Genomic DNA, 24652 nt, shown 5'->3' on the forward strand with positions numbered 1-24652 from the left:
TCTAGAACCATCCTCTCTGGAACCACCTCTCAGGTAGTTGAAAGCAGCTATCAAATCCCCCCTCATTCTTCTCTTCTGAAGACTAATTTGAGTACCTTCCCCCATCCCTGCAGTATCAGGCCTAGATTTATTGCCTGTTAACATCAGCTGGCGTCCCCATCCGTGAATTCGGTCCGGAATTCTACAGGGCTCAGGGTTTGGGGGACGCATGGCACGCTTTGGGCCCGGCTGTATTTTCATCATTCTCGTCACGGCACATCCAGCTCACCTACAAGCCACAATAGGCGTGGATGGCTCCGCACAACGGTGGGCCCCGTGTTCCTCTCTGGCCTGAGCGGTGGGAGAGCCGGGCAAGAAGCTCAGGGCAGGGAGGCCTGGGAGAGACCCTGACTAAACAGCGAAGAGCCTGGGCGATCCAGAGGGGAACATAAAAAGCCTCGAGGTAGGGAGTGACCCAGGGCAAATCGGAGCACAGGTGAAGCAGCAGACCTAGCTGTGCCGTGCAGGGCTCGGGGCCGGCACCCAGATGGAGGGTACGACTGGGTTCCCCTCCTGGCCCAGGGAAGGGGGCAGCCAAGCCCATCGGAAGGGTTATCGAGCCCAGCCAAGGGGCTTTGGGAGGAGCCCTGAAGACAGGCTGAGGAACGGCTCTAGTGAGGGTGGAAGGATTTTGTTTCTATTCAGACATTTTGGGAACTTTTAGTTTGGACGATTGTGACCCCAAGAGACCTGGACTGAGGAGAGTGACCCGGCCGGAGGCTGAGCTACCGAGCGCCGGAAGAACCGTTGGCAGGGGGCGCTATAGAAGGGAGTGCTGCAATACCGGGCCTGTCCAGCAGGGGCGCCGAGTGTTGAGGGAACGCTTTTATAAGAGGTTGCATGACCTCTGTATCTGTCACCTGTGCAACCATTACTGGAAGCCTACGTCCAGTCCACAATGCACGAAGGGGGGTTGATAAATCGGAGAAGAGCCACAAGAATGATTAAAGGACTGGAAAACCTGCCTTTCGGTGACTGAGCTCTTTCAGTCTATCTGGATAGCTTGTCAAGGAAAAGATAAAGGGGTGACCTGACCACAGTCTATTGGTAACTACCTGAGGAACAGAAATTTGATAACAGAGGGCTCTTCAATCTAGCAGGCAAAGGAGCTAATAAGCTCCAATAAGTTGAGGACCTGGCTGCATTCATCAGGCTGGATTGCCATCACTCACGGTCTCTGAAGCCAAGTACCCCAGGCTCCAGGTGGTACAGAAGGCGGCCGCCTGCCTCTACCATGATCTAGGCTGCTGTAAGCACATCAGGCTTGTGCCCAAGTCCCGCCCAGTCACTTTCTGATGCCAGTTCAAGGCCTTAGTCCTAAATGTCAAAGCAGTTAATGGATTAAGCCCCAGTTATGTCCAAGATCAAATTTTGATCTCTGAACCAGGACAACAGCTGGGCTCCTCAGGGACAGTGCAGATCTCAAAGCCTAGGACGAAGCGGGTGAGAGCTGGGGACAAAGCATTTTCCGTCAAGGGGCTCCAGCTATGGGATCTTCCAGAGGAGATCAAGCATATTCAGAGCCTGACCCTGATTAGTTGCCTTCCCACGTAGCAAGAATGACACTCAACACAGGCACCCTCCTCCCCAAAAGTGAAACAAACAAATCTACCAACCATCCCCACCCTATCCCAACAGGAGAAGAGCCAGAGACTGCACTAAGTCCACTAGGAATTTGGATAGGCTTCTCATCCCATCATCTGGGGTGGGGTCCTCATGCAAGCGTCCGCTATCTTTGTCTGAGGTGGAAATAAGACCCACCTGTTTGCCATCCTCTTTGATGCAATCCATCCATCACTTCCTCTGCTTTCCACGGGGTCTCTTTCCTAACACCACTCTCCTGCCATGCTGTCTTCACCAGGACCTCTTTGTTCACCTTCTGCACGTGTCCATACCAGCAAAGTCAGGCTTCTTGGATTTTGTCAGCCACATCACAGACTTTGGACATCCATCCTAATGCACCAGGGTCTTTGCTATTGCTGTTGATTTGATATGGAAGGTGCACAGATTCTACAACAATAGGTGGCTACAGAAACCTTACACCAGAGGTTCTCAAACTTCATTGCACCACGACCCCCTTCTGACAATAAAAATGACTGCACGACCCCAGGATGGGGGGACCAAAGCCTGAGCCTGCTCCAGCCAGCCCCAGCCTTGCCACCCTGGGCAGGGGGAGCCTGTAACCAGAGCCCTGCCACCCCTAGCCGAAGCCCTCGGACTTGACTTCAGCCCCGGGCCCCAACAAGTCTAAACCAGCCCTGGAGACCCCATTAAAACAGGGTCACGACCCACTTTGGGGTCCCAACCCACAGTTTGAGAGCCACTGCTTTAGACAGACAGGATCTCATGGGGGATCATTTTAAAGTTACTTTTCCCCTTCCACATCATTAGCAGTGACGTGGGGCCAGCTGGGGTCCTGATACCAAGGGAATAGTCAAAAGGTTTAAATGGTTAGAAATCATGTTAACCGTGTTAATCATGTCATGTCCCGTCCCAAAACGGGGAAAAGGCCCTGGCGTGGGAGTCTTTTCAAAGCCATCTCAGGTTCTGCTGTTAAAGTCTGATTCTGTCTCAGGGTAAAAAGAAAAGGAGTAGTTGTGGTACCTTAGAGACTCACCAATTTATTTGAGCATGAGCTTTCGTAAGCTACAGCTCACTTCATCGGAAGCTGTAGCTCACGAAAGCTTATGCTCAAATAAATTGGTTAGTCTCTAAGGTGCCACAAGTCCTCCTTTTCTTTTTGCGAATACAGACTAACACGGCTGTTACTCTGAAACCTGTCTCAGGGTAGGGACTCCACCTCCGCGAGAGCTGGTAGCTACGTCCACGGGAGACGCTCTCCTGCCAGCACAGGGCTCTCTACGCCGGGGGCTGTCGGTGACCCTGAGCGAGGTCATTATACAGACGTTTGTAGCATAGACCAGAGCAAAGACAAATGCACCAGGAGGGAGAGGAAAGAAAAGCAAGAGAGGGGGAAACACAGCTTCCCTCTGCGAGGTTTGCAGTTCCGCGGCTAGATGCTCCCATGCATGGCACGACCTCGCGAGCCACTTGCTCTGTTCCTCTTGGGCTCTGGGAGGCTGCTTTGATTTTTCCCTGTCCTGCAGGAGACAAACCATTTTCTGGAGCTCAGGAAGCATTTCCGGTCGCGCAAAGCGCTGCAGGGGCAGGTCCTGTTGTGGCCAGGGAAGCGGGGCTCTTCGCTTCTACCCACCAACCTGCGCGGGGTTAAACTGGGTTAGTTATCGGCCCAGTGCTCCTCGGACAGGGCCCAAAGGGCAGTAGAGATCACCCCAGCCAAACTCGTTTGCAGCAGTTCCTCCGCGGCCACTTCCTTCCATGCAGGGCGTCGGGAAGCAGGGCCTGCGGCAGAGCCAGGCTCTGGGCAGCCTGACAAGCAGAACACAGCTGGCCTGCAGCTGGCTGCCTGGTTGCAGGGTCAGCAGCCCGGTTCATCAGCCACGATAGCGCTTGGATCTGCTTGTTCCCAGCCCTGCCTCACTCCTCGGATTTCTGACTCCAGCTCTGGCACCCGGCCTCTGACCCTGGGCTCAGATTTCCGGCTATTGACTCCTGCTCTAACTACTAGGCCTGACTCCTGCCCCCCCCATGAGGCACAACTGCTCACCTCCCGGTCACTGACATGGATGGGGCTTGGCCTGGCCCACCCCCTCCCCGAGGGTGGGCTGGGGCAGCCTGACTGTAGTGGTTCTGGGCAGTTGCGCGGCAGGATTCTGGCCTCCCCCCAAGAGAGGAGCTGCAAGCCCAGGGGATCCCTGTGCGCAGGGCCGGGAGGCTGGTGTAGATCTGCTGGCCATTCCCTTTTCCCACGCCAGGAGGATAAGGGTGGGGCAGGGGGGATGCAGGAGCAGCATGGGGGATGCCTGCCCCACTGAGCTCCCTCCCAGCAAACAGCCCTTGTCATTCAGGCCTCAGCCTGTCCCTATGGGGCAGGGAATAAAGGGCCGGCTGGTCAGTTTGCCACTCAATCAAGTTCCCTCTTCTCCTCCTCCGCTCCCTGCTGTCTCCCATGCTTCAGTGGGGCAGCCCCAGAGCGCGAGGGGTGGTTCAGAGCAGGCCTCTAACACCCAGCGCCGGAGCAGCTGGTGGAGGGTTTCCTGCCATGGAAATGGGGGAAGCGGCCAGCCCCCCTCGGCTCTAATAAAGGACACTGAGCCCCAGGGAGCCGACTCTTAATTCCGCCCCATAGGTGGCTTATCCCAGCCCCTTGTTATTTACATTCCATAGATAGGAATATTTATTTTGCTGATTTAAAAAAAACAAGCCACAATGTGGGGGAGGGGGGCTGGGGGGGAGGAGAAGGACCTCCCCATCCCAGCTTGGCAGCTGCTCTGAGCCATTATTAATTAGAAGGGTGTCCGTTAGCAACGAACCAGCTCCTAATGAAGATCAGAGCCAGGAGGGGATCTCAGGCTCCTTTGTTAGAAACCTTAATTAAATTCGCTGCCCAGAGGTGGCTGTCTCCGGCCAGAGGAGCCCCTCGGGAAGGCAGCAGGCAGCTTAGACTGACTCAGAGAAAGGGAACTTTCCACCCAGGGAGGGGAGGAGAAGCCCTCTAATTCACCCAGGTGTTGGGGTGGGATTCCTTCCTCGGCATCGGACCTCCCGCCAGGGCAGTGCCAGCTGCGAACCTGCCCGTATCCAAGGCCAGCACTTAAGCGGCCCATCAGGGAACACGTGCAAACGCTGAGGGATCTATGAGGCTACGGCACAACCTTCCACAGGATGCCTACGAACGGGCAAGACCCCCATCTACGCTAGGACAATGGTTGTCATCAATGGGCCCTCCCCTCCCCAGGCGTTAAGAGCTAGCATGCAGGGCAGCGAGGGGGTGGGGCAGAGGCAGCTGTCCGCCAGCGGTCCATTTCCTAGCATGGATGGACGCTTGAATGTGGATGAGGACTGTGGCCACTGCAGGACTGGAGACACTTGATAGGTCCCCCAGGGCTGGTGCAGGATGGAGTCAGCTCAGCCAGGCTTCCTGCCCTGGGGCTGGGAATGGCTTGGGCCAATTGCCAGGCCACGACCCCACGTTACGACAGGAAAGGGCCCCATTAGTCCCCTCCCATAGGGGTAAGACGTGACCCCTGAGCTAGCCAGAAAGTGAGGTAGGGTGGTCCCAACCCTGGGGCATGTGATGCCAAGGCTTGAGAACTCTATGGGTTAAACTAATCGAATTAGTTGTGAAGGGTCTAACGATCATTATCAGTAATATGTTAATTTCTTTCCCTAGACAAGGTAAAGAGAAAAGGGGGAAGGGGGATGAAATAGCCAGGGATTGCAGAGGATTCTTCATTTCCCCCGCTCTTAGTCGCTACTGTTAACAAAATTCCTTGCTCCCATCCCATATCTCCACTGAGGGGCTGTGTGGGGGGAAGCCAATAATAAAAGGAGATGTTTCCAATAAGCATTGAATGTTTGTGCTTTTAAGCCACATACAGCGGCCAAGATTTTGGAAATAAACTGGTGGCGAGGGATGCAGTATCAAGCTATAGGGCAGATAAAACTAATAACTAGGAGTTGTGTAAGAAAGATTATCAGATGCCCCAAAACCCCACAGTTCCTCAATCAAGCAAAAAAATGTCTTTAGTTGGTTAAAAAAACCACACCCTAGTTAAGATGGGAAGTGAAAGCAGCAATAAAAAAAAATTAAATCAATGAAAAAAGGAGGAACTTTATAAAAATGGCTAAATTAGCAGTCATAAAATGCAGACAATTGATAAGGGAAGCTAAATTTATTAATGAAAAAAATCTAAGGCCAGTAAGTTTGAGGAGGAGAGCTAATGTGCCAGTATTTTTAAAAGGTGAACAGGATAACCTGGGTAACCCTAGCCCAGTTGCCGGACATCAATCTCAGACAAAATCATTGGAAGGCTACCACAGGTTTCAATGAGTGAAGAATTAAAGGATGGAGCATAAATAATTCCAATCAATGTCGTTTCATGGAAGAAAGTTCTTCTCAAGTAAACTTGATAAAAAGTGTTCAGATAAGATCACAAGTTTGGTTGTGTTGACATACTATACTTATATAAGGCATTTGACTTAGTACTGCATAATATTCAGATTAAAATATTAGCACTGCAAACAATTAGTGCACCACATTAAATGGATGAAAGACTGGCTAACTGATAGATCTCAAAAACATTTTTAAATAGGGTATTATCATCTATTGGGGGCCTTTCTAGGGAGATCCCACAAGGATTTATTCTTGGCCCAATGCTATTCAATGACCTGGATTTGTCAAGTTTGCACACGACACAAAAATTAGTGGAAGGGTCATAAGGACAGGTTGGTTTTACAGAGACAGCTGGATTGCATGGCCAGCTTGAACAGCATGTGTTTTAATATAGCTCAGTATAGTGTAATACTTCTAGGAGCCAAGAATATAGATCACACTTCTAGAAGGAGCTGACAGTTTTGGGAAGTAGTGACTCAGTGGTTAAGACAGTAAATCTCTGGCTGTATATGCAGGGGAACACCGAGTTAAAAGATAGGAAACAAGGGGTAGGAATAAATGGTCAGTTTTCCCAAGGAAGAGAGGTAAATAGCGGGGTCCCCCAGTGATGTGAACTGAGTCCTGTACTGGTCAACATTCATAAATGATCTAGGAAAAAGGGTGAAGAGTGTGATGGCAAAATTTTCAGGCAATACAAAATCACTTAAGGTAGTTAAGTCCAAAGCTGACTTTGAGGAGTTAAAAAGGGATCTCACTAAACTGGGTGACTGGACAAGAAAATGGCAGATGAAATTCAATATTCATAAATGCAAAGTAATGCACGTTGGAAAACAATCTCAACTATACATACAAAATGATGAGATCTAAATTAGCTGTTACCACTCAAGAAAGATCGTGGAGTCATTGTGGGTAGTTCTCTGAGAACACCCACTCAATGTGCAGAGGCAGTCAAAAAAAGCGAACGATGTTAGGAACGGGATAGATAGTAAGACAGAAAATATAATGCCACTGTATAAATCCAGGGCACACCAACACCTTGAATATTGTGTGCAGTTCTGGTCGCCCCATCTCAAAAAAGATACATTAGAATTGGAAAAAGTACAGAAGAGGGCAACAAAAATGATTAGGGGGATGGAACAGCTTCTGTATTAGAAGAGATTCCTCTTAGAAAAGTGACAACTTAGGGGGAATATGATAGAGGTCTATAGAATCATGACTGGTTTGGAGAAAGTGAATAAGGAAGTGTTATTTACCCCTTAACATAAAAACAAGGACCAAGGGTCAACCAATGACATTAGTAGGCAGCAGGTTTAAAACAATAAACATAAGGAAGTACTTCCTCATCCATAGCACAGTCACCCTGTGGAACTCCTTGCTAGGGGATGTTGTGAAGACCAAAAGTATAACGAGATTAAAAAAAGAATTAGTTGACTTCCTGGAGGATAGGTCCATCAATAGCTATTAGCCAGGATGGGCAGGGATGCAACCGTATGCTCTGGCTGTCCCTGAACCCCCCAGAAGCTAGGACTGGATGACAGAGGATGGATTTGCACTGTCCTGTTCATTCCCTCTGAAGCATCTGGCACGGGCTGAAGACAGGGCACCGGGCTAGATGGACCATTGGTCTGACCCAGTCTGGACGCTCCTATGTTCCTACGTGTAGGGAAGTGTGATTACCACTACATAGAGCATTAGTGAGATCATAACTAAAAGACTGGGTCCAGTTCTGGTGTCCAGGCTTCCAAAAGGAGGTTGACAAATTGGAAAGAGTTCAGAAAAGAGCCACAAAAATGATGCAGGTGTCAGAGTAGCAGCCGTGTTAGTCTGTATCTGCAAAAAGAACAGGAGGACTTGTGGCACCTTAGAGACTAACCGATTTATTTGAGCATAAGCTTTCGTGAGCAGCAGCCCACTGGAAGACGGGCCTCACAGTGAGAGGCTAAAGAAACTCCATCTATTTAGTTTAACAAAGAGAAGGTTCAGAGGTGACTTGATCACAGTTGTCAAGTACCTATCTGGGGAGAATATTCTGATAATAGAGCGCACTACTCTACCAGCGATCCCGAGTTGTCTCTTCAAATGAGCAGGGCTTGGTCTTAGTTGAATTCCTGTTGACACAATCAAGGTTGAGGCACATTAGGTGTCCGGCATCTGTACTCACCTAAACTTAGCCCACAAAATCCAGCGTGAGAGAGCAAGGTAGGTACTTGTAACATGTACGTGTTATTTGCAGTGTTGTTGTATCCGCGCTGGTCCCAGGATATAGGAGCGATCACGTCACTGAAGAAGAGCTTGAAAGCTTGTCGCTTTCACCAACAGAAGTTGGGCCAATAAAAGAAACTATCTCTCCCGCCTTGCTCTCTCATGTACATTAGGCAGCTAACCACCTATGTGTACACCTGGATTAGATCAGTGCAGAGTCAGCGCCTGCATGCACACACCTCTCTTGGAGAACATCTGTGCATTACAAGGCCATTCATAGAATCATTGAATCATAGAATCTCAGGGTTGGAAGGGACCTCAGGAGGTCATCTAGTCCAACCCCCTGCTCAAAGCAGGACCAATCCCCAACTAATTCACTGATTCAAAGGTAAGAGCAGTCCCCACAGAACGCTGGCGCTGCTCCTTAGGCACCTCCCCGTCCAGGTACCAGCCTGACCATCACCTTTCTTAGCTGAAGTCATCAGACAAGCTCACTGGCCAAAGTAGCATGGCTGCTTCCCCCCACCAAGTCTCTGTAGCCTTCGCATGGTTGTCTGGCTGTGCAGAACTTGGTTTTAACTGTGTATTTTGCAGACGCAATAGGGGATCCAGCCATCCCGGGGCGGGAAATGGGAGGTTTTCTTGTTCTCCAGTTTGCTCGATTTCTCTGCTGGTCACTTCCAAGCAGAGGAAACACTTGGGACTGAAATTCAAGGGGATCATATGAGACCCCCCCAACGCAGTGGAGAGGCACAACGGCTGGGTAAAGATGACAAACAAAAGGTAAACAAGGGGGGAAATATGCAGCCAATTAAATTTCCAGCAGGATACAGCAGCCAGCGGTGCCCACTGCAGTTAAACGTATCCATGTCAGGCTGATGAAGCACCCACCATCCATGAAGTTTGTGGCTGGGAGCGTCCTATTAAACGCTCTCTGTGGATATTTACATACCCAAGGAGAATGCAGAGAACTGTGGGATTCATGACATTAGGACTCAGCATCCCCAGGCCCTGCAGCTCAAGGAAGCGTCACAAGTCCATTGGGCCGAGCATCTGTGCTGATACTGTTAATTACCCCACTGACATGTGTTTAGAGAGCAGACAGGACTAACCTGAAAGAAATGAAACCTCCTTTGTTCGGTCTGGGCAATTAAAGGAGCTGGTCCCCCCCCCCCGCCCAATTTTGCTAACAGAAACCATCAAAGTCCAAACTAAGCCTTGCAATACAACCCCCAATCTGAATCCGAAGGCAAGCAACTGCTGCTGGGATTTCCTCTGCTACATGTTTGAGATGCCTTATGCAACGATCCACATGTCTTCCCAGGAACAGGGCATGATCATCAGCAGTCCCTTCCTCTCTCTCAGTGGATCTTGGATTATGGCTTGAACCTCTTGTCAGGGGTGGAGCTGGAGTTACTGTCCCTGTTGACAGTTTGTTTCCTCTTTAGGGATCTTACTAAAACAGGCTTTCTACCCATAACTAACTAACTAACCACGGCAAGCAATTCGAGAAAGCAATGTTCCTGCTTTTCAGCATCACCAGGCATTTTCATTCAATGAAATGACTGAATGATCAGCTTCTGGCTTCTCGACAGGGGGTTGCAAGCAGGTTCCATCAGCTTGCCACCTCCCTCTTTATCTTTATGACTAGATGGGAGGGAAGGGCTCTCAAAACATCTCTTGTACCAAGGTCAAGAATCACTGGACTAGCTCATTCATCTGGCCCACCCCAGGCAAACCCAGATCGAGAATGCTGCCTCCTGACGGAAGTGGGATTGCGTTCCCCACCGTTGGTCAACATGAGATGAGATGTGGGGGCAGCCCTTTAAAAACACAAAGCTTGGGTCGGTCAGATGGACAAAGTAAATTTGGGGCAGTGGACACAAGGACACAAGCTTTTGTAGCAGAGGGGACCTTTTGCCTGCTGGACCAGCCAGGAAGTGGAGGACACTGACTGCTGGAGTCAAATACAGCGATTCCCTCCCTGCGGTTCATGTTTGCAAAGCCCCCTGAAGATGGGGTCTTGGGGTAGAAACACTGCCCGGTGGAGGCAGACAAAGGGGTAGCGACAGCTCAAGCGGCCGGAGTCTGCAAGGTCCGCCCTTGCCCTTGGGGTGGCGCAGCCTGGAGACCAGAGTCCTTGGAGCTGCCCTTGGGCAGCTATGTCCAGCCTACGGGCAGTCCCTGCACCGAGCAGTAAGTGTGGAGTGGGGTAGGGGCAGCCTGGGCCCACCCTACTCCACTGGGTCCTGACCCAGGGCCTCGTTCTTTTAGTTAGAGCAGTGGTTCTCAACCAGGAGTACGCGTATCAGGGGTCCATCAACTCATCTAGATATTTGCCTAGTTTTACGACAGGCTGCAGAAAAAGCCCTAGCCAAGTCTCTAAGGTGCCACAAGTACTCCCCGTTCTTTTTGCTGATACAGACTAACACGGCGACCCCTCTGAAACTGCTCTAACTGGAAGCAGGCTATAAAAGGGAGCGGTCCAGCTCAGTCTGGACTGACGGAGGAGGAGAGTGGATGTCTGCTGCAGGCTCCTACCAGAGAGCTGCTGGAGCTCCAGACTGCCAAGCCGGAATTCCCCTCGGCCGGCCGCGGAGGACAAGAGCGACAGGAGCTATCCCCAAGGGAACTGACAGAGCAGGAGTCAAGGGTAGGAAGCGGCCCAGGGAAGACGAAGATTGAAATGGGAAACTGAGCCTGAACCCTGGACTACTGGTTAAAATTTCATCCAGACAACGACTTGTCTATACTGCTCTCTATACTCCACCCTGAAATGTAAGTACGATATTTATATTCCAAGCCATTTATTTTATAAAGTCTATGGTAGAAATGAGAGAGTCAGCCATTTTTCAGTAATGTGCTGGGACACTTTTGTATTTTTAGGTCTGATTTTGTAAGCAAGTTGTTTTTAAGTGAGGTGAAACTTGGGGGTACACAAGACAAATCAGACTCCTGAAAGGGGTACAGTAGTCCAGACAGGTTGAGAACCACTGAGTTAGAGCGTGGCCAGCAGGGGCGAGGGGGCATGGCCTCTTTAGCCCACCGTGTGTGGTCAATCCCAGCTATGCTGATGCAGAGTAGATACGTCCTGTCACAGAGGGCTAAGAATTCTCATTATTAAATGTAAAGGAAGCAGCTCAGAGTGGGGTGGAAAGTGACCAGAATGACCAACCAGAGGGGAGAATCAAGCATAAAGATTCTTCCCAGGATGAGTCTTAAGGAATTTTTCTAGCCCCTCTTTAAGGGCAGCTAGGCTCTAACGGACTGAGCACAGGGCTGGATGGAAGTCAGGAGACCCAAGTTATTTTCTCAAATCGGTCACTGATTTACTACAGCTTTGGCCAATAGTTTAATTTCCCCCGGAAGTAATGGGATGGTGATGCGCGCCCCATCTTTGTGTTGTGCTTTGAAGTCTATAGGCAGAAGGTCAGACTGTCAGTGCCAAGATATAGTACAGCAGGAAGAGAGGGGTGAAGGGGATTAATCAGGGAACCTGTGTGACCCCTTCCATCTTTTGAACCCCTTGTTACCACCTGAGGAACATAAGAACGGCCATACTGGGTCAGACCAAAGGTCCGTCTAGCCCAGTATCCTATCTGCCGCCAGTGGCCAATGCCAGGTGCCCCAAAGGGAACGAACAAAAACAGGGAATCAAGTGATCCATTCCCTGGCGCTCATTCCCAGCTTCTGGCAAACAGAGCCTAGGGACACCATCCCCGCCCATCCTGGCTAATAGCCATTGATGGACCTATCCTCCATGACCGTATCTAGTTCTTTTTTGAACCTTGTTATAGGCTTGGCCTTCACAACATCCTCTGGCAAGGAGTTCCACAGGTTGACTGTGTGTTGTGTGAAGAAATACTTCCTTTTGTTTGTTTTAAACCTGCTGCCTATTAATTTCATTGGGTGACCCCTAGTTCTTGTGTTATGAGAAGGAGTAAATAACACTTCCTTATCTACTTTCTCCACACCAGTCATGATTTTATAGACCCCTATCATATCCCCCCTTAGTTCTCTCTTTTCCAAGCTGAAAAGTCTAAGTCTTATTAATCTCTTTTCATACAGCAGCCGTTCCAGACCCCTAATCATTTTTGTTGCCCTTTTCTGAACCTTTTCCAAGTCCAATGTATCTTTCTTGAGATGGGCCGACCACATCTGCCCGCAGCATTCAAGCTGTGGGCGACCATGGATTTATATACGGTCTTATTATCTGTCCATTATCTATCTAACGTGCCATGTCTGTGCCTTACTGAGGGGTTAATAGGAAGCAGCAGATCTGTTGCTTCTGGCTCGTCTCAGCTGGAGGCCGCCCAGAAGCAGCAGTGGCGTTGCCGTGCTCCGGCCTTGCAGCACAGAGAGGTTTCTCCCTTAAAATGTCCAATCCGCAGCAAGGCAACGAGGGCCCTCTCCCCCCTCCCAGAGGGGCGAAACGTCATGCCAGATGCTAACCTCATCGGAAGGAGACCAGGCCAAATTCTTTGTGCTGCCCAGAGCAGTTTATATGTAATGAATTAGTCTAGGGCACTTGCTGAGCTTTGCTAACAAGGCAGCAGTGGGTAGAGGGCCATCAAACCGGTAACTGTTGCTCATCAGCTCTGGGGTGCCGAAAGCGGCAGTGGCTCGAACCGCGCCACCCCAGGGCGCGCCACAGACAGTGCCCCTTGAAGGGCATCAGCTTGTACAAAACAGACCCAAAAGGGGCAAAAAGGACTCCAGCTCCCTGGGTCTTGGGAGACAGAAACCCCGCCCCTTGGAGGAACATGAGCACGGCAGCGACATGTAAACTCCTACGGGGTTTAAAACGAGCCTAAGCAGGAAACCAGAGAATGTGTGGGGGCCAAGCCCTGCTTCTCATCGGTTCCAGGAAGTGTTACTGACTAATCTGGTTAAGTCCACACTCAAACAAAACTTGTGTGGGCAGAGTTCAGCGAGCAGCTGAAAGGGAAGAAGGCAGTGGCTGCTGCTGCTGGCTCAGAGGCAGTCCCAAAAGCTAGCGCACAAGTGGGTGTGGAGATGATCTTGACAATTCCTCCCCGCCCCCCTAAGAAGCCAAGTCAGAGTCTTGGGGTTTTTCAAGCATGATCTAAGGCTGTAACCAAAGCAGCATATGGATGCCCTCCCCACCCCACCTCCCCCACCCCACCTGCATCCAAAAGACAGGCTTTTGGTGACACAGAGAGGCTTGTCTTTTCTGACCTGTCTCCTTCCTCCAGTGTTTGCTGTGGAAGGGTCCACCATAGGGGCCAATGTTCCCACTGAGCTCCCAGGCCAGGGTGTGAAGAGAGGTTGCCTGCCCAAAAAAACCGCGTCAGATGTGGACCCAAGAATTCACTTGCCTCAAGGGTGACCTCAGGCCAACCCATCCTCCCTCCCGACCGTCTGCTTTTATACTGCTGCCCATCACCGTAGCATCTGGGCACGTTGCCCCTGCTCTACCTGGTGCTTAGCTCTCAGCACAACCTTCCAGCATTTGAATTAACCAAGCGCCATGGGCCAGATGCACAGCACAGAGCCGTCGTTTTAAGGGCCAGGGCCAGGCCTAGAGGCTGGAGAGAACGTTCACAGTAGGCCCAGGATCAGGACACTACCAACCCATCCTTGCTGTTACCTTGTCTTATATTTCAGCAGCAAACTCTTTGGGGCAGGGGGCATCTTGTCATTGCGTGTGTCTGCACCCACACTGGACCGAGCACAAGGGAGCCCTGAATGCTGCTTTGGGCCGTTGGGTGCCCCCCCATTATCGGTAACTTCCCTGGGGTTCCCAGTTGATTGGCAGGGCTCTCCAACAGCAACAAAAACCCAGCCACACCTCCGGGCACATCCCCTCCTGCAGCGTGTTAGCCTGAACTCCAGCCAACCCGATCGGAGCAAGACAAGCTGCATGTCTTCAGTGCCACTGGCCCTGGAATCAAGTCAGCACCCTGTTCTCTCGCTCCCTCCTAGAGTAGCCCAGCCCCACGTAAAGCTGAGCACTTTGCAGTGCTCAGTGATACCTAGTACCCCAGTTCATGGACATTAACGAGGGGGGCATTTGAAACCCTGATCGGATTTAACCCCAAAATCCTGATACCATTCAGGATGAGCAGTGGAAACAAGGTAGTCAATTTCAGTTTTTGCCAGGGTCAGTTTCACTTGCTGGTTTTTCTCCCAGTAGCAGGATGCTGCACTGTTTATAGGACAAAGGTTATTCCTGTCGAAATGAATGGTTTCCACGGTCAGACTTCAAAAGTAACCTCATGGAACCATTTCTGCTGACAACAGGATAACTTGTTTCCATTTAAATTAAGGATGATGTGACCCAACAGTATCCCTTCAAGGAGAGAGAAAGAATCTAGACCGAAAGTGGATTTCTTCTCATCCATCTTTCTCCCTTCCTTTCTAGGCGGTCATTTCCCCTCCCCCAGCTCAGATATTCCACCCTCCCTCTCTCTGACCTTAAAAAAATTTATTACTGAAGAGTGTAAAAAGATTACTGCAAAATCATTCTGCATTACTGGGAAATCATTGCAACATTAGCTCAGTGATATTTTTTTCATAAGTGTTCTATGTGCTCTCTCTCCTGTCCCACCCGATTTACTTGTTCTCTGCACGCATACCCGCAAATTCCCACTGAAGCCAAGGGGCTGACGTACCTGAGGACAGAAATTGGCCCTGAAGTACTTACGTTCTCTATTCCTTTCTAACTTATGGTCTGCCCTAACAGTTTAGAACAGAAGTTACCCCCATAGACAAGACCTATAGTCTAGCTAATTCTAAGACTAAGGAGAGACTGGTTGATAATCAAGGATCTAAGTGCAGCTCTGATAATGAACATGAATCAATCCATCCCATTATCTTTCTTTTGCAACCACCCAGAGAAAAGGACACAACCAATTATGCAAATATGTTTAATGCACTTAGAATACACGGGGGGAAAAATGTTTAGTGAGTCACAAAAATTTTACAAAAGTCATGTGCGGGTGGATTGCACCGGCACTCCAATAACAAAGTAAGAATTTACATTAGGAACTAATATAAAATATTTAAAAACCTCTGCTAGTTTAGCTTTCCATTTTTAATTTTTTTTTTTTTTTGGTTAAAAAAAAAAAGTCCAACTACAAAGTACTGACACAGACTGTAGGAACACAGGCTCCTTGCAGACCGATTCAGTAGTGTCCTTAGAATTCTAGTAAGAAAAATACACACACACGCACGCAAAAAAGAAACAGATGAACTACAAAAATGTTCACCTCAGCTGATGGCTGCAAAAAGCAACCACAGTGGTCAGGGTTCTGTCTGTTTTATGTAACCCACAGATAAATGCTCATTTTCTCCTAGGTTATCCAGCTCAACGGCCTCCCAACAGTTAGTGTCGTCAACAATAACAGCAACAAAAGCTCTATCCCTTTACAAAAATATTTATAGGTAAGGAAAAGGACTCGGTACCCAACCTGGGCCCTATGGATATAAAAGAGTTTTGAAAAAGCAAGTAAATCCCTTCGGTGTGAATATGGCTAATCATTCCTTTAAACATCTCCTTCTCTGCTTCTGAGTACAGCTAAATCCAAGCCCACTGGGACTTTAAGGGAGGGCAGGAGCAGGATTTGAATGTATTTGGACCAGTTAAGAATCCTGCATTTGGAATGGCAGGTTCCTAAGCACAGGAAACAGTCCAGTACAGTTGAGCTGCTTCAAGGAAAGGCAAAAGGACAAAATTAAAAGGGCACAATCCTCAGATTCTGTGATCAGTCACTGCTTGAAGGACACAGTCGTTTAAACTCAATTCCCCTTTCTTCTGTCCCCAATGGGCTTCACATTCTCTAAGGCAGGTGGTATCTTGAAATTCTGTGTGTTATTGCAGAGGAAACTGGTGAAGGCATCTGGGGCCTAATCTGGACCTACTGGTATCAGGAGACTATTATACCGTGGAATATCCCCTGGATTCTAACCGCTCCACTGTCAAGAAACAACCAACAGCTACAACTGTTTATGTAGGACCTAAATTCAGGGCAATGTTTTGCCCCCTCCACTGGCTCCGCAGCAGAAGAGTATTTACAGAGCTGTGCTTACAACGCTGTAGTTGGGCCTTGGGGAAGGGAACAAAAACCATTTTGCTTTCACAGCCTCCCTAGCAGAGAATGGAGAAGTGCAGAAAAGGAAAAATTAGTGTTTGCAAAATAGAACAATCAGCGACAAAGGAAATTTTACTCCTGCTTTTAAGAGGGTGTTGAAAAAAAAAAAAAAGAGAAAAAATATTTTTAAGTCATTTCAAAAATAAAAAAGCACTTGACAGTGTCCTTTTAACATTTACCACACAGTGAGTTCTATATTTGTGTAACACTGTTATCAGGGACCTAAAATCTCAACCGTGAATAATGAGGCACACAAGATTATTTAACACTTTTACCACCTCCCATTATCTCATGGAGGGAAGGAAATAGGCACCTTTATGGCAGACTTGAAATGACATTTCTAAGCTAATACACCACTTTTTATGATTTTATGGTCTGTGAGCAATTTTAGAAGAAATAGAATGGTACTAGAAATGAATAAGTGGTGACGTGTATTACACGACAAGTTAATTGCCTGAGAGATACAGGTTAGTATGGGGTTCAGTTTAAAACACACCGCCAGCCACAGGCTTATTCTCGGTTTGAAATTTTGGACTGGCACTGAACGAAAGCTTTACAAAAGAAGGGAAGAGCGGGCACACATCATTATGCTATGGAAGTGTCACAAAAACAAGCAGCTGCTACAGATCTCGCTGGAAATTGCCATCGTATCGGAGACCTAAATTCGGCTTAAAATGTTAGGATGTGATGACTCGGAACAAAAATGTTCCATCCGGATAGATTCCTGTTGAAACATTTGCTCCCCATTCATCCCCCACTTCCTTTGCTTTTATTAAGCAGGGAGAAGATCTTTGCTGCTTAACAATTAATCTGCTCCTGTCGTTTAATTGAAACCAGAAATAAGGTGCATTTTATATATAAATGAGGGTGATTAGCCATTGGAAAATCTACCAAGGGAACTAGTGGATTCTCCATCTAATGCCATCCGTCTAAAAGATGCTTTCGACAAATTCAGGTCATTGGGCTCAGTGCCTGGGTGAAGTTCTGTGGCCTGGGTTATAGGTGAAGTCAGAGTAGATTTATCTAATAGTCCGTACTGGTTTTAAAAGTCTATTAATCTATTTCCAGCTCCCTGAAGTTACAGCCCCCACCCCAGTTGTGAGAGCAATCCTTGCTAGTAGCTAGTTACAAGGCAACAAAATGGGGGTTATGACTTTGGATGTGAACATGTGAGGCAGGAATAAACAGCAGGTGCAATAAACAGCAGGTGCAAGATGAGCTGTTAAGCAACAAAGATTCCTTTTCCACACAGGCCTTTCGTAGTAATAAAAAGGCCAGAGAAATGTAAGAGAAGACCTCACTTCTGCCCACCACCAGAGAACAATGCGAGCAGCAGCCATGTTTCTAAATGGAGTCTGAAAGAGTTTTCCTTGGGAGGAGCTGCTGACCAGCTTGATGTGGTAAATGCACAGCACATGAGTAATGATAACGAAGCTCATTCAATTAAAGAGCCTGCAGAGTCACACAAGGGGATCGAAAGAGAAGCAGCAGCAACTTCTGTAAACTGTTAATGATTAAAACAGAATAAGAAGCAGCCACGTCATAATTTCACCTTCCATTTCCTAACAAGACAGCCATTTGCGGCGAGTGTCAGGGAAAACAAATAGGACCATTTGCTCTGTATATTAAGTGACACTATTTAGATTTAAAAAATTTTTAATTTGCTTCTTGCTTTTTATGCCAAGTGGTTACGCCTTGCGTTGACAATCAACACAGACCGAGGGCCAGTCTCCATGCGAGCAGATCCGTATGCCTCGCTAATGTCATTAGGAATGAGCATTGGAATGAGGATTTGCTCACATGGATCCCTTTGCGGAATTGGGTCCTAAGTCAGATTCACTTTCGTTTTAGTTAATTTCACTTCCAGGTTTGATTGCAATAGCCCAATTTGCAACACTTGGGTCACTGACACTGCAGGTCAATGTTTTATCTAACAAACTATGCATCAATTCATTATTATGTTTAAATTCCATCCTCTAAGTATTTCTACTGGTCTCAAGTTTTGTAAACAAATGTTTATTTCCTCAAAGACAATCTTGTGCCCTGTGACCATTCAAGAGCTACAGATTATTTAAAATGTAGGGCTTTAGCATGCCATCTCAAATCATTCTTGGCAAATCTGTGTACAATAAAACCAACCTACCACTGTCCTCAAAGCCATTACACATAGCAGATATTCTATGTCTAAGCCACAGAAAATATTACAATAGGTCACGCCAATTGCAACACTTAAGGGCTCTCTCCGGTCTGCTGAGAGCCTAGTTTCTTTAATACTGTAACTGTATTTTTTTTTTAAACTAAGTGTGTGAGGGGAAGTGTGTTTACAGCTCTTGGGATTTCCCTTGTTTGAAGGTGGCTGTCCCCATGCTACACTTTCAAGGCATCACAGGTCTGCCATAAAGGAAGTATTCCTATCTATCTGCATTGGGGCAGGGGGAAGAGAAACCTCTACACACTTATTTTAAAATGCAATTTACATCCAGATCACTGCTTCCAGCCAACACAAATTGCATGGCTTGGTTTTTGTATAATCCCTGTTCAAATCTCCACCAGCCTGAACAAATCTAAAAGCAGCCATTCTCAGCAAGACTGGCCTGGAAAACCACCTTGGAATTAACGCTTATGTCTTTCCCTTTCCGAGCCATTTACTCATTTAAAAAAAATATATTCAAAAGTTCTCTTTTTTCCCATATCACTCCTCCTCCCCCCCCGTTTAAGACAAAAACAACTAGAAAAATATCAAAACGCAAGATCTAGTTTAGCTGCCAATTGATTAGTCTTTGGCACGACTGCAAACTTCAACAGCACCCGGGGAAAAGTGTTATGGGTGATGAGGTCTCTAAATATTGATTAATGTGCAACTTTCTTGTTCTAAAAGAATGGAGACAGGAGTGCAACATTAGAGTCAAAAAGTTTCCTTTCAACAGTGAATCCCTTTCAGAGAGGGTGGCAGTAGGCCGTAGATTGCTATTTTAGCAGTGATTTGTTTATTTTATTTTTTTTAAATTTGCTAAACTAATTAGGAAGACCCGACTTCCTTCCCTTGGAACAAAATGTAATCTGGCAGCCAGCGAGGCTTTAAGAATAGGGTTTGTGAGAAAGTGTCTTACAAATAAAAGGTACCTATCTTGCCAACTGGTCATAACTCAGATACTGATGACTATATAAAAAACATGACATATAAACAAAAAGACATGGATATAGCTGGGATTTCCAAAGCACTCAGGTCATGTCTACATTACAAAATCATGTCAACCTAATTTATTTCGGCATACAGCCACCGGAGCTATTAAATCGCTTGTGCGCGCACACTTCGCTCCTTGTGTTGGCAGCATGCATCCTCCCCAGGAGTGCTTGTATAGACTGTATTGTCAGTGTGGGGCATTGTGGGACGGCTCCTGAAAGCCAACAGCAGTTGACATAAGCGACACAGTGTCTACACTGACATTGCGTTGACCTAATTACATTAACTGTGACTCTAACCCGCTTGGGGAGGTGACGTTACTAAATCGGTGTAGACAGGCACTTACATCGTCAGGAGCCAAACTGAAGTGAAGACACTTCCACAGCTAGGTTGGCACAAATCAGCTTACATCGACCTAACCGTGTAGCGTAGGCCAAGCCTCAAGTGTGGTCCCTTCACATCTCCCTCTGAAGCCAACGAACATCCAACCCACAGCATCGAAGAGGAGTGAATGCAGAATGGAAGAACAAATCTGAGAGAGGAGATTTGGAGAAAAATCCTGCAGAGAGAAGTTATTTTACCTACAGTCCGGCACTTGCTCATGTGTCTCATGGAAAGGTTTCAAAGCGTCTCAGTTTGAGTTAGGGCAGAGGGACAGAACTCAGAGATGGCCTCCTGGTCTCTGCCCCTTTGTGACTTCTGTGGGAACAGCAGAAATTGTTGACAGGGGCAAATCACCCTAGGAATGTCCTGTTCTTTTAACTTCTCTTAATGAGACTTCGCAGCTGGAGACAAGGAAGAGGAGCCAGCACCATGGCAATCAGCCAGTTCTCCAAACACCACTGGCAAGTGTTTGCCATTTTACAGCGGTCCATGGGCTGCTGTTTGAAATCTGTGGATTTAGGGCAAAGTTTTCATTGCCCACTTTCCCCCTTTTCAGACTGGCATGATGCCACTATTCCCTCACAGTGAGGTGGGGAGGGGAGTCATTCTGTGCCTGGGTTGGTAGATTTGCATGCCAATTTTCAGTCTCTCTCTAGTCCACTGGTCCCTGGAAATGCATCTACAACTCCCACCAACGTTAAGGAACAGAACAGACCGGCCCTGCGTACACATTTCATACTTAAATGGGACGCTGAAAGCCAGCCGAAGATTCTCCTGGATAAATGCAGTCTGCCACTACACAAAAGTCACTCCGGCTGGCCCTGAGATTGGAAACTCTGCTCTTTAAAATTATGATTTCAAGTTGATCCTTTGAGTTCAGACAAAATTACAGACTCATTTACATCTAAATTGCTTTCATAGCTTCGTTAAAAGGAAGCTGTTAAGCAACGTAGGACCTGGATTTGGCTTCCCTTAAATAATAATAAAAATAATGGTACTCGTACCTCCCTCTGAGAATCTTGGTCCACTTCACAGACGCTAATGGACTAGGCATCCCAACCCCCCTGGGAATATTATCCCCATTTGCAGAGGAGGAAGTGAAGTGATTTGCCTACACTCACACAGGATATCCAGAGCAGAGCCAGATCTCTCAGCTCCTAGATACATGCCTCAACCACAGGACTATACATCCAACATCAACCAGCTCCAAAATATATTTTAAAAATCTTGACAAAAATCCCACTTTGTTGGGAAGAAATTAAGACAACAAACAGCTTCTGTGAGGTTAGGGCCAGTTTTAGCCATTGCTGTTTGATCAAAGGCAGTCAGTTGTTAAAAGTTCTTGTCCCAGCCATGTTAAGACCACTGTATTGTGTACAACCAGAGATGAAGAAACGGCCGTGTTAGCTTGTGAGTGGAAAAGGGTGGGGAGAGAAATTTGCACCCACATAATTAGAAGTGACAGAGTCACATTGGAATACAGTCTTAGAAAGCACTGGAGAATCTGCTTTAGAGAACAATCCAGGATTGGCAGGGGAAGGACTCAAGCATGGGGTTTCCTGCAGCCCATCTGTAATGCACCCACCAATGGCCTGCTCTTCAGTACGAGGCTGCAACCTGCAGAGACAAAAGCTCTCAGCACGCATGCTTCATCTTGGTCTAAGGGAGGCCGCTGGGACCAAGAGGGAGTTGCATGTTGGAAGCAGAGCCTGAAGCTGAGACTACAGTACTACCTGTGGGACCCGGTTACAGCCTGCTCGTCCCCCAATCCTCAAAACAAGGTTCAAGGCCTTAGCACATGGCTACGGTCCCAAGTGCACCGAGAAAATGCTGCAGGTTGATGAACACAGAGTCTGGTAAGATGGAACTGTGCTAAGGACAACTGTGTTGTAAGCGGGTCCCCAGCAGGGTTTGTTTTGTAGTGCAGGTAGGGCTTTCTTCCAGGACTCGGCTGGTGGCTACTCTCTGTTGATGGGGAGCGTGGATACGATCTCCCTATTAAACGATTTAGAGCAGCCCTCTGGTTCCTGGAGTGTGGCCCCTCTGAACACACAGGTCCTTTCCCACTTCTAGGATTTGAAGGGATTCTGTACAATAGCAAGGAAAAAGTACTTGACAGTATCCCTTGACAGATAAACATTCTGTAAACAGGAGATCTCCTCCTCTGCCCCGGTAGTCTCCCTTCCTCCTGCTTGTGCAAAAGCAGAGGTCACAACCTTCTCCGGGGCTCATGCATACATTCATACGCTAGGACAGGATGTGCAAGAAGAAAGTTGCCTCTCTTTGCAGCGATACCAGAGCTAATCAGACCGAGCTCAACGCTCAGACCTTTCCTAATTCGAGTGGCAGGGAGGGGGTTTTGTTTTGTTTTTTTGACTAAACTTGAGAGTTCATCTTTAAATGAAGCCTACGAGCTTCTGGCCTCGTTAACACCATTCCATTTCTGAAAAGACAAAACAGCCCCTGGAGGAACAGTTCTGCAGTCGGTAAACGTCTGGCTAACAAAAAGGATTCCAGAGTCACGGAGAGAACATTTAATCCATGTGCTTGCACCTGGCAGAGTGCATATGTAAATATAGGCGTACAAGGTATCGACACCCTGGGTGAAGACTGCAGGGACATTTGTAGCCAGCTAGAACAGGGAAAGAATTCTTATCACTACTTTTCATAGTTAAATATTTCTCACTTGCACTCAAACATACGCAGGCTGTTCCCAGAGAGTTCAGCCCAGGAAAGGATGGGGAAGAAAGGGCTCAGCACTGTCCTGTTCTGTCTGGGTTGGTGTTGTGTAACTCCTCTTCTGTTTGCAGTGGTTGTGCAGCAATCTCCTTTATTTGAAGGCACAGTTCTTACTGCATTAGTTATCCGGTGAGTCACTAAGCAACGTACAGTCTCTTGGCTCTCCCCGATGTCAGGGGGGTGTAATTCAGCTCTAATGCAGAGGGTTGTCGAACACAGCGTCTGGTAAGATGGAGACTTTCAGTTTCTTTTCAGGCCAGCTGTACTCTTTTGGAAGTTTAAACTACGAGGCAATAAAGGGAGTCAGTTAATGTATTTCCCTGCAGCCTAACCCACATTAACCCAAAGCTATTCTGAAAGCAGGCAGCCCTCCATTTAAGAGCTAAGTTTTTTTTTTTTTTTTTATTTTAAAGCAAAGGGCCACTAAGAAAATGCTCCCCCCTCCCCCATCAGTATATTTTGGACAGCAGTGGACATTAGATAATGCAATTTGTGTCTCTGCTGCCAAAGTAAAGTTACGAGATTCCAGCCCAAGTGTTGTTCATTTCATTCGGTGAATTCTGCCAGGGTTACTGTTCCCACCACCATTTTCCCTCCCCTCCCACATCTCAGTGAAAGTCTGCAACTTGCAAGAGTATCTCCCTTTCCTCTTCACTGTGTTTTCTCAAACTGCCCCCAGGCCCCACGAGCCCCCTTTGTTTGCTTTAAAGCAAGAATCAGACAGCGGCTTTAAGATTCTCTGCGTCACGTGATATACGTGAGGCTGTATGGTTCTGTATGTAGCAGGCAGAAAGTGGCACAATGATTCACATGGGCAGCAGCTAGTCATGCTGTCCTGGTGGAGGAGAGCCAGTGTTTCTGAATACCGTCCTTGGGACACTTATTTTATGGCCAAAAAAACCCCTCTGGAACAAACCCTTTAACTTTGCAGTGCATGTACCATGGCGTATGTCCACACACACAGCTGCCCTGACTATTAAGTAAGTGTTGGTTGCAATACCCAGCATAGGAACTTGAGCTCAAGTCAGATTTTACACACCACTGCTTCTAATGGCTACTTCTTCATGTGGAGGGGAAGACACAAATATTACAGCTGCTCTGGTTCATCCAGTCCTAGCTCCACCCCACAACACAGACCCTCCTGTTGGAAAGTAACCCCAAAACCTCCTGCTCCCAGAACCAGCGTTGGGCACTCTTGGACAGCTGTCTGAGGAGTCCTTACAATGCACTGGTCTGACCACGGCTTTAACATGCACGTGCCAGAATTGCTCTGTCAAAAACAGTTTTGCTGTGGGATGCACTGAACTGTCGCAAGGAGAAACAAGATGACTGGCCATCTCAGAGAGTCAGTGTTCCTGCATCAGTTTGTTTGAGCAGGAAGCAAATGGAAAGGTGTCTGCACGAAGGGTAAGCCCAGGCAGAGCAGCTGTAAAGCCATGCTGTGGGGAAGCGGGGTTTCGAGCGATCGTGGAGTTACAAGATAAGTGTCTCAGAGGAGGAAACAGATCCCAATTCCATTTCATTTTTGCTTCCCGCTGCTGATTTCGCAGAGGACAGTCCGAGTGGAAAAAGAATGTCAAGAACAGAAAGTTGGGAGGGGGGGGAGGAGGAGAGATGCCTCATGTTTTAGGGCTTCTCCAGACTACACATTTGCCCCATTCATAAACATGCAATGAACTGATCTTGAAAGCCGTTTCAGGGAATAGGACTGTCCCAGTCACTCCCAGCCTGTGCAGACAAAGCACGGGAAACTCCTGGAAAATGAATTGCTTTGTTTTTAAAATTTTGCTGCATCCACAGCCTAGCACCAGCTGATAGAAGGATTTTCCCTGATATTCGAACAGGGGCCTCTGCCTGGGGTCCCGCCTTGACTAGGGAGGATTGTCTAAACCAGAGATGTTAAATTCAGAACTAGGGCAATGGGTTCCTTTCCCATGCAAGTCCTTGGGCCACATTCAGTGGTGACACATGTGCCCATGTAAACTCTGGCTATGTCTACACTGCAGCCAGGGG

General features: G+C 47.8%; 1 protein-coding gene across 2 annotated transcripts in view; it reads right to left on the minus strand.

The window, feature by feature from the left end:
• Nucleotides 1-15094: 15094 nt before the first annotated feature.
• SUFU (SUFU negative regulator of hedgehog signaling) overlaps nucleotides 15095-24652 on the minus strand; it is a 118882-nt gene continuing 109324 nt past the window's right edge. For both annotated transcript variants that reach the window (XM_037903628.2, XM_037903629.2), the window contains exon 12: nucleotides 15095-22922. In XM_037903628.2, the coding sequence (XP_037759556.1) occupies nucleotides 22833-22922 (90 nt within the window). In that variant the 3' untranslated portion in view covers nucleotides 15095-22832. The remainder of the gene's footprint in view (nucleotides 22923-24652) is intronic.

Source organism: Chelonia mydas, chromosome 7 (assembly GCF_015237465.2).
Source record: "Chelonia mydas isolate rCheMyd1 chromosome 7, rCheMyd1.pri.v2, whole genome shotgun sequence".
NCBI classification, from domain to species: domain Eukaryota; kingdom Metazoa; phylum Chordata; order Testudines; family Cheloniidae; genus Chelonia; species Chelonia mydas.